The sequence below is a fragment of the Hyperolius riggenbachi genome, chromosome 2, assembly GCF_040937935.1.
Source record: "Hyperolius riggenbachi isolate aHypRig1 chromosome 2, aHypRig1.pri, whole genome shotgun sequence".
NCBI lineage: Eukaryota > Metazoa > Chordata > Amphibia > Anura > Hyperoliidae > Hyperolius > Hyperolius riggenbachi.
Window position 1 is genome coordinate 327,718,560 of NC_090647.1, and position 10,835 is coordinate 327,729,394.

At 42.1% G+C, this 10,835-nt stretch overlaps 1 protein-coding gene across 1 annotated transcript in view; it reads right to left on the reverse strand.

Annotated features, from left to right (window-relative positions):
* Positions 1 to 4,416: 4,416 nt before the first annotated feature.
* HIVEP3 (HIVEP zinc finger 3) overlaps positions 4,417 to 10,835 on the reverse strand; it is a 160,394-nt gene continuing 153,975 nt past the window's right edge. The window contains 1 exon segment of the mRNA XM_068269291.1: positions 4,417 to 5,215. Coding sequence (XP_068125392.1) covers positions 4,757 to 5,215 — 459 coding nt within the window. The 3' untranslated portion in view covers positions 4,417 to 4,756.

Sequence of the window (10,835 nt, forward strand, 5' to 3'; positions counted from 1 at the left end):
TGGATCTGCCTATACAGCCCAGCCTCTGTTGCTATCCCAAACCCCCCTAAGGTCCCCCTGCACTCTGCAATCCCTCATAAATCACAGCCACGCTGCTGACAAACAACTTGTCAGAGCTGGCTGTGTTTATCTCTATAGTGTCAGTCTGCTGCTCTCCCCGCCTCCTGCAGAACTCCAGTCCCCGCCTGCATTCCTTCCCTCCCTGCTGATTGGAGGGAAGGGACGGGGGCAGGGACCGGAGGAGCAGCTGAGACTGACACTACAGATGTAAACACAGCCTCACACCATGGCTGTGATTTATGAGGGATTGCAGAGTGCAGGGGGACCTTAGTGGGGTTTGGGATAGCAACAGAGGCTGGGCTGTATAGGCAGATCCAGCCTCTGTATGCAGATAACATTCTTTAAACACACCTCAGGTTCTCTTTAAGGATTGGTGAGCAACAGCACCCACCAGTTAAACAACTTTAGTATTGTATTTTGTTATAAAAGATAATCTTTCTTATGTCAGTTAGACTATGAAAGGGAACATTATCTGAATGTACTGCAAAGACTACGGAATGCATGCATACTGCAAACCACCTGACACATAATAACCCATTGGTTTGAATAGTGCACCTGTGGCACGGACATGAAAGCATGGCGGAAGCAGACTGTGGAAACTGGGAAGGAAGCTACTGGTAGTACTGCCTGCACACTGCCCTGGCAGCCTGCACCTTTCTCCCTGTCTCTGCTTCACAGCCAGCAGAGAAGAGATGACTGATGTAGAGTTCCTGACAGTATCAAGAGTATGGTGAATGTTTGTGACAAAATGGTGTCTTCCCTTTCAAAGTCTTAATTTGGAATTACCACAGCAAGTAAATCATGGGATTTGTTTATGATAACCTAGTGAAAAGTAAATCAAATGCAAACCTCAACGAGATTTCACGCATTTCAACTGTGTATGTGTGCGGCGTTATTTTCTTAGAGTCTCAGTATGTATTTCTGGAAAACTATTTTTAATACCTCTACCAACATCTGCAGCAAGGTCATCATTGTAACTGCTCTGGTTTTTCACTTTGAACAAGGATACATTTTCGGCAGTTTACTTAAGGCTGGGATCACACGGCTGTGTAGAAAGTCATGCATTTGCTGGTATACGCATTTGTGGTCTTTTTCCACTACACAGCTGAATCGCAAATCACTAGTGATTTTTAAATTGTCAGGGTTGCTACTTTATCATAGAAATCATGAGAAGTATTTTCCACTATAGTGATTTGATTTGTAAATCGCAATCGCTTTCTGGAGCAATTTTAAGAGGGAGAATGCAATACAAATGAAAAATCGCAATTGCATAACAAAATGAATGAAAAATCGCAATCGCTGGAGTTTTTGATTGCGATTGCTAGTGGAAAAGGCCCTCCTGTATTTTTCATGCATTTCCATTTTTTTCCCCATGCCTTTTCAAAGGAGAAAAATTAGATCTGTTTTTACAAAAACGCATGCCTTTGTTGTTCCAAAGTAAAGCACTGTATGCGAATGGCATGCAATCCACATACAGTGTGTGGGGAAAAAAGAACTTGCTGTGATTTAAAAATGCACATAAAATTAAATTGGAAAATGCTTTCCAATGAGATTTTTGTGTGACATAGTCTATGCGATTTCACATGCGCTTTATGCTATGCAGCAAAACGCATGCGATTCTAATAAGTGTGCTCCCTGCCAAAGAGATCCTTGAGTGTTGTTCCATCATATCAAAGCGGGATCAAACACTGATTTTAAAAATGTTTTAACAATTTTTGTTAAAAAATGTAATCTTTAAAATGTATATAAATCATTTCCCCCCTACCCCACATAAAAAATAACTGAACATTCACAAGTATGTACCTGTTTGAACCTGCAGTCCCTTAGTAACTAGTAACCAGTGCCAAGGAGGAAGTAGATTTTTCTGTATTTGCGATTTGTATGCAATTTTCACTGGGGTGTACATGATACATTCCAGTACTGATGGAAAAAAAAAAAAAAAAAGGTAGGGCAGAAGCGAAGCCATTCTGTGGCCTCAATGGCCTTCCTGAAGATTGATGCTCACCCAGGATGAATATAAAAGAAAAAATATTTACCATGCTGCCAGGCTTCAGAGACAGAAAAGGGTGTTACAGGTACAGTAGATTTATTGTAAGGATGCTAAATAAATGTTTTTCTTTATTCATTATACATAGAGTTTAATCCCGCTTTAACTATGTTTTGCATGTTTATCTTTCCATCTTGAGATAATTAAGTGATTGCACATAATACACCCACACACTTCCTCTACCTGGAAGCGCATCTGCCATGCCCGCACTTTGCAAATGTACAGCTTTTTCAGCACAGAGATCTAGTTAATGCTCATACATATATTTTGGTTAAAATATTGTTTTGCTGGTCACCATGTCTGCTGACCAGTGTGTTGCTGGCCGCACACAGTGCAGTCTTATTGTGCAAAGAACAACATTATCTCTTTGCTGTGAATGTTAACCAGACTGTAAATAATGTGGTTACATCTTTCAGGAAGGTCCCTGCACTACAAAGATCTTAGTAAGATTTCCCAAACTTGTATAAACAGATTGCGTTATATGTATGGGTAGTACCAGATTGGAATATTAGGTTGCATCATGAGCTGCAGTGAGAACTGATCATTAGTAATGTACTTGCGTGTAGGGGGGAGGGTAGTCCGTAAAAAAACTGAAAGCGTAAGGAATGTTCTGCTGTACTTTTTATAGATTACAGCAATTTGCATTTATTAATAAAGTTTTATTAAGGTCCCTAGAAGCTGCTATAACAGATCTAAGTGCTTTTTTTCATTTCATTATGTGTGTGTTAAGAGGAAGCAAGTTTTAAATTAATCACTACAAGCTATTGTTTGCTAGGTGATCGTTCAGTATGAGGTGTGAAACATATCTCTGATCATATTACATGGTTTGCTTGAAAAGAAAAGGAGTTATTAGCAGTTATTTACCTTCAATTCAATATTGGTTTACATGAATGAGACATTATTTTACACATGAAGTGGCTATAGGTGGTCCTCAGCGCCTGTGACTCGGTTTAAAGTGGTCTGTGGACCATAAAAAAAACTTTGAGTACCCCTGCTATAAATCATGCCACTGGGTGTATATGTGAAACTATACATAATCCCAATAACTCAACGACTGAAAATAATGGTATAAAAGTATATAGGTCTTAATGGCTTCATTGACATTGCAATGTTTGAAAAGTGCTTAATATGAAGACCTAAGCCTACTTTCCATCAGAACATTTTCAATCAATAACACAAATGGTGTTTACCACAGAGTATAAGCCTCGGCCAATATGTAAAGTATCACGACAAAAAGGTTTGGGGAAAAAGATAAAAAAACAGGAGGGACATAAGGTGCTATGTGGAATCGTTTTCCTTAAGTGCTAAAAAGTAGGAGCAAATTGCACTATAGAAATTGGAGAAACCCTAAAGAATGATGCCAGCAAATGCCGCATTAGTAAGAAAAGGGTAAAAGCCCTCAAGAATTACTTGTAGACGAGCAAGATGGTTAACGTATCATTAGAAGACTTAAATGTAAGTTTAACAAATACTTCCCCAACTCACAAGGAGTCCTGGACTTATCACCACCTGTGGAATGCATTGTGTGGCGTATGTATTCTCCTTGATGCCACAGTGCGGTGCTTCATGTCTACTGGCATTTTATGACATGGCTCTGTCTCACCTACAGACCGCCGGTACTTCTACTCATCTTACAGTGCAAAAAACTTGTCTATGCACAGGCAGCTGGCGTTACAGTACAGCGTATCATGCTGCATCGCTTCCAATCACATTTTACAAGTGCTGGGTTTTACAACATAAAAAGTTAAAATAAAGCTTTTTTTTTTGTACCAAAAAACCTTAAAGCAAAAACGGTAAAGACAATACAGTGCTAATTAAATAAATTCATATAAATATCTGTACATCACTGTGGACATCTATCCCAGTTCAATATATATATATAGATATATATTTTTTTATATATAGAATACATATATAAAAAAAAAGTCAGTGCATGTCCTACCCAGATCTCAGGATCACATTATATTGGGGAGCCCAGCAAAGGGAATTCACGGAAATCTGCCTGCCCCTCAGGATAACTTATAGCAGGAAAGCATCAGAAAAAAAAATTCACATTTTTTTCACAGCGTAAAAAGTTCCGCATCAGATTTTTTTTCTTTTTTTTCAGCTTTTTCTAAGCAACTTGTGTACAAAAGGCACAGATAAAACTGCATGTGGGGTAGGAGAATGCAAATGGGAAATTACAAGTTAAAATTATAAAACTAAGAAAAGAATGAAATGAAGCCATTCACCCACTTTAGGTATATATATATATATATATATATATATATATATATATATATATATATATATATATATATATCCGTACCATAATATAGAAAGATCCAAAAGGGGTCATAGTCATACCCTGAATGCTTATTCAAGTATCCAAGGCAAGGTCGGCAATCTTTAATTGTGTTTTTATCCCAAATGACACATTCTCTACTTTGTGGAAGCATCGATCCACTTCTTCGTACGATCCTTACCCTGTATTCTGAAGGAATCCATAACACATATCTTAATATTTGCACCATTGTAACACCTTAGGAGTGTTTTTCAGAAGAGAAAAAAAAATCCTTCCATACATCCTAAGAATACCTCCATACTTGAACCTATCAGAGCTGTCACAGGGCATGAAGTCTTAACTGGGATCATCCCAACAGTGTCCAGTCAACCATCCCCTTCTAAACGCTCTCCTTTAAGAATGCCAGTGTTGGCCCGAGGTGTTCCAGATGGAGAAGTGCAGGTTGTCTGGCAGTAAGTGCTTTGTGTTGGGGAATGCTGTGGGGCTGTGCTGGGGGGCGATTTTACCCTGTCTTCCTCTTGTTCCCTCCTGTTAGTCCTGGGTGGCTGATCAAATCTTTCTTGATGAATTGGATGTGTTGCTTCCCTATAAGAACCTTCTAAATGCAGCTCAGGGAAAACAGGTCCTAGGAGAGAAGGCCGAGGACCTGGTCGGGCTTGTACCATCTGTATGCCTCCTATGGGAATCATTGGGTAGGGTGTCCTCTGAAGATGCTGCGAATGCAAAGGCAAATGGGTATACAAGTTCTCCCCATTCCTTGACACATTTTGAGACATGACAGGTGAACAGAGGGATCTGGATGAAGATGTGCATGTTCCTGGTTTCTGGAAGAAAGAAAAAACGCACTGTACTGTGGTGCAAGATACAAGATGAGCAAACCTGTTGCCTTATGGACAGTACAATAACGGTTTTCTGATAAGGTTAATCAGAGCATCACCCAGATCACAAAACGAAAGCCATGATCCCAGGAAACAGCCCCTGACACCCCTTGCTCACGGCTTCTAAAACTTATGCAACTTGGTATATAAATTTGCAAAAATCTGTATCAACTCCGAATTACTAACATTCCAGAGAGCTGCATTTTGAGTAAAGTCAGCTGCGGTGCCGCTGCACTGTTATTTCATGCGAGATAACTTGCGTGAGGCAGCCAGAAGGTTAAATCTGACACTGGGTATCCCCATGGGTCCATTGACATGGACTAATGAGAATCCTTCCTTATGAGAATTCTCACTGGTTAGGAAAGAAGACAGATGAAGATGCTTTATCTAAGGGCTCCCTTCTCTCTGCATCACCAGCAGGACTTCTCACTGGCCCACTGATCTGACCAATGAGAATCCTCCTCCTCCATTTTAGCCCTCACAGTGTAAGTATTTTAGGTCCCAGGTGTTAGGGCCAGTACACATTGGTCGTGCTTGCGCTGCAATTTAAAATCTCATGCAATTTTTAATCGCAAAGCCTTTATGAAATAAAAAAAAAATCCCACTGCACCAGTGTGTAGAGGTCATCATGGTTTTCATGATTTTTCAAAAGACCTTGTGATTAAAAAACGCATGCGATTTTAAAAGCGCAGCGCAACACAACCAGTGTGTACAGCCCTTAGGTCACCTAAAGTTGAGAACTCAGCTAAGATGAAGGACTCTGAACAAGTGAAAAATAAATAAAATAAAGCTGTAAGGTTTTAACATAAAACTTAAGAAATAAGATGTGAAATCATTGTGCAATATTACATTTTTATTTGCTTTTTGTTTAGATGTACCAGAGACAGTGTGGCTTATACAAGCCCCCCTGAAGAAGTCGGAAAAACTGTCAGGAGCTTCCCTCGCCCACTTGGGATGTCACTCCACCCCCACGGACCTGTGAAAGGGCTTCCAACATCCAGTCACGTATGCCACCCTCTGATCGGGCCGCACTGCTTGGGTCCGTGACTGCCTCCTACTGTGCTTGGTACTGTGAATTAGGGCTTGTTTCCACTAACAAGTGGAAAGCTAAGTAGCCGCACTTGCATCACTTCTGCTGGCGTCCACGTCACTTCTGCATCTCCCGATGCGGTAGTGTCTGGAGGGGACAGCGGGCATATGCGGCTGTGCGAGAATCTGCAGCATGCTCGCTCCGCACCGTTCGGCATGCAATGGAAACTTTCCATTGCCATGCATTGGGTTCAGGACACCTGTGGTACGATGCGGCTATGTAGCCGCATCGCAAGGCTTCTAGTGGAAACGGGCCCTTACCCTGATTACAGTTACATCTCAGCTGGGACTCTGCAGTGTATTGATCTCCATCCGCATGACCTGCTTGCGCTTCTACTGTTTGGATTTGGTGAGACAATACCTTTCATAAAGTGAGCTTGAACTGACTCTTATCTGGTGCTGAGGCTGGGTGCTCTGCTTACTTGCGAACAGTGGATCTTGCTGTACTAACTCCTGCATTTCACACACTAACTAGCTTTTGTTTTGTTGCAATCAAATGAGCATGTGGGCTGATGAGCAATAACCACCTTAGCGGTATGGACGAGCTCAGCTCGTCCATTACCGCCGGTGGCTGCCGCTCAGGCCCTGCTGGGCCGATTTGCTCCCTGTAAAAAGCAGCACACGCAGCCGGCACTTTGCCAGCCGCGTGTGCTGCCTGATCGCCGCCGCAGCGCGGCGATCCGCCGCGTGCAGCGGCGAAAGAGGGTCCCCCCAGCCGCCCGAGCCCTGCGCAGCCGGAACAAACAGTTCCGGCCAGCGCTGAGGGCTGGATCGGAGGCGGCTGACGTCAGGACGTCGGCTGACGTCACTCCGCTCGTCGCCATGGCGACGAGCAAAACGAAACAAGGTAGGCCGCTCATTGCGGCCTTCCTTGTTACTGCGGATCGCCGGAGGCGATCAGAAATACGGGTTAGGAGCGCCCTCTGGTGGGCTTTCATGCAGCCAACTTTCAGTTGGCTGCATGAAATCGTTTTTTTTTTTTATTAAAAAAAAACCCTCCCGCAGCTGCCCTGGCGATCTTAATAGAACGCCAGGGTGGAAAAGCAGATTTCCCTCTCTGGGTCTGATATTACCCTGGAACTTGAATTGTATTATGGATCAGCTTCTAATCAAATGAATACATGGTAATTTGTTTCCCAATGAGATTAGTATACGGCCGTTGTGTATATTCTGCTGGTATGCATGTGGTGGTTGCTGGATGTTGTGATGTGGGTGACAATCCCATGTATTTTTTATGCACACCACAGTTCTTGTTATGTAAAATAAATTTTGATACTTCTTGTTTTTGTTGATTTATGGTTTGAGATCTAGATTGGACCTGTATGTTGCACTATTTGGTTGCCACTTCCAGGCAATTAGGTACCTTGGCTTATACAATCAAGTTAATCTGTATAGTGTTCACATTATTTTTCTGCCAAAATATTTAAGCATATTTCTAGTAAGATATTTCTATGGCCAGTGAGGCACAGTGAGGTGAGTGGGGTGATGTTTACTTTAAGTATATTTGTGGCTTTGGCTTAGAGTAGAGTAGTTATGTTATGGGTATTTTTATTGCATGCATGCTCATGGTCAAAAGAGAAAATATGACAGGCTCCCAAATGTCTTTGCAAATAATATATTTCTAAGTAAGCAAAACTTCTAACATATTCAGGATATTAATATGTGAATTATAATTACATTTTCGTTCCACAATACACCCCCCCCCCCCCCCCGTACTTTTGAACTAAGATAAATATGGAGGCTTCCATACTTTTCCGTTCACACAATACCAGTTGCCTGGCAGTCCTGCTGATCTCTATGGCATCAGTAGTGTCTGAATCACACACCTGAAACAATCAATTGTAAAGAATGGGGTGAGTGACCCATTTCAAAGAGGTAATAAATGACCCTATCTATTGTGGTCTGTTCTTGCTTCAGATCTCCTGTAGCTTTTCTCCCATTTTTATAAAAAACTGAAAAACAAAGAATTCTATTGGGCAAGTTGAAGGCATAACAGCCAAAATTGTTTAGGTAATACCTTTAGGCTGCTTACACACAGGGACGATCCCCCAACGCACAGCAATGTAACACAAGTGGGCTGTTCACACTGCCCACGTTGCGTTACATGTAACGCTGCACGTTGTAGTGAAAGTGCAGCATGCTACGGCGTTAGAGCGGCTTAAGCCGCGTTAGACTGTTTGCACATGCTCAGTCGTGTTGGGGAGGAGCGGAGAGTGGCCAGGCACATGGCTAATTAATATTCACTGCACGTTGTGACGTGCAGTGTTTACTTCCTGGTGCAGCCGCTCTGTGCGGCGATTGGCCGGTGGGACCACGTGATGCAACATGCGTCCAAGAGTACGCATCACGGACGCCAGAGTGAGCTGCACAACGCGGCTCACTCTGACGTCCACATCGAAGAGCACCAGGCCTTGCATTAGGTGCACGTTATGCGACCTTAACGTAGCACCTAACGCAACGTCTTGGTGTGCAAGTAGCCTTAATGACTAAATGTACAATATTTCTTTGCAAGCTTTTGAAACGTAAAGTTTCTTCTTCAGGCATCAAGTTCTGTATCATGCCTGAAGAAGAAACTTAACGTTTTGAAAGCTTGCAATGAAATATTGTACATTTAGTCAATAAAAGTATTAACCAAACAACTTTTGTTGTTATGTTTTTGGATTCCCTTCATGACTAACATCGGACTACATACAACTGACTGGGCAAGTTGGAAATGGAAAGCTAGCAGAATAAGTTGGAAGTGTAGAAGATTTTTTAATAAAGTTGAACTCTGTATACTAAAGTTAGCCATTTATCAACAAATCCATAACAATCGCTAATTTGATCAACATTAAATGGATATTTCTCCCAGAGTAAGACACACTATAAATAACTTTTTTTTCCAGTAAGTAGTAAAAAAAAAAATTGACAAGTGTTGGACTAGTCCATCTCCTCAGAGGGGATTCTCAGTATTCCCTTTATTTTCTCAGTATTCTCTTTATTTTTTTTTTTTACAAAAGCACTCCATAGAGTGGGCTTACACAAAGATATCAGCAAGTTTTCCTACTCGTTTGCACATTACCCATTTCAGCCGGCGGCTGCTCTGCTGCGGTGTCACGCTTCGGCGCACTCCTGCGCGCGATCGCGCCCCCATGCTGTCCCCCGGTGGCCCTGGGATCAGTGAACAGGAACATGGTTCCTGATGACCGATCCGTGTCCCCAGCAGAAAAACCAAAGCGCTCTTACTAGAGGCTTCAGTCTTTCTGCAAATAAAATTTTCCGCGTCGTCCTTGTGCTTCCGGTTAGCGAGAAGCACATGTAGAAAAAAAAACTCAAGGTGGCCATCTTGTGGCCAAATAGTAAAACTACATCTACATATTTTTTTTACATTACAATTTACACATATAATAACATTAAAAATTAACTGTTTATTTCCCACACCAAAATATTAACCCAAATAAAATTTTTAATGGAAAAAAAAAATTATAATTGAAAAAAAACCCAAAACAAACCATAAATAGTTACCTAAGGGTCTGAACTTTTTAAATATGTATTTGAAGGGAGTATACTACGAACATTTTTTAAATTATAAGCTTGTAAATAGTGATGGACGCAAAACGGAAAAAGTGCACCTTTATTTCCAAATAAAATATTGGCGCCATACATTGTGATAGGGACAAAATTTAAATGGTGTCTTAACCACCCTGGCGTTCTATTAAGATTGCCAGGGCAGCTGCGGGAGGGTTTTTTTTAAATAAAAAAAAAACTATTTCATGCAGCCAACTGAAAGTTGGCTGCATGAAAGCCCACTAGAGGGCGCTCCGGAGGCGTTCTTCCGATCGCCTCCGGCGCCCAGAATAAACAAGGAAGGCCGCAATGAGCGGCCTTCCTTGTTTTGCTTAGATCGTCGCCATAGCGACGAGCGGAGTGACGTCAGCTGACGTCCTGACGTCAGCCGCCTCCGATCCAGCCCTTAGCGCTGGCCGGAACTTTGTGTTCCGGCTACGCTGGGCTCAGGCGGCTGGGGGGACCCTCTTTCGCCGCTGCTCGCGGCGGATCGCCGCAGAGCGGCGGCGATCAGGCAGCACACGCGGCTGGCAAAGTGCCGGCTGCGTGTGCTGCACTTTATTTGACGAAAATCGGCCCAGCAGGGCCTGAGCGGCAGCCTCCGGCGGTGATGGACGAGCTGAGCTCGTCCATACCGCCAGGCTGGTTAACCTAGACAAACGGGCAAATAAAATACATAGGTTTTAATTATGGTAGTGTGGATTATTTTAAAGCTATAATGGACGAAAACTGAGAAATAATGAATTTTTTCAATTTTTTTTCTTATTAATCCTGTTAAAATGCATTTATAAAAAAATAAAATTATTAGCAAAATGTACCACCCAAAGAAAGCCTAATTAGTGGCGGAAAAAACAAGATATAGATCAATAAATTGTGTTAAGAAGCGATAAAGTTATTAGCGAATGAATGGGAGGTGAAAATTGCTCTGATG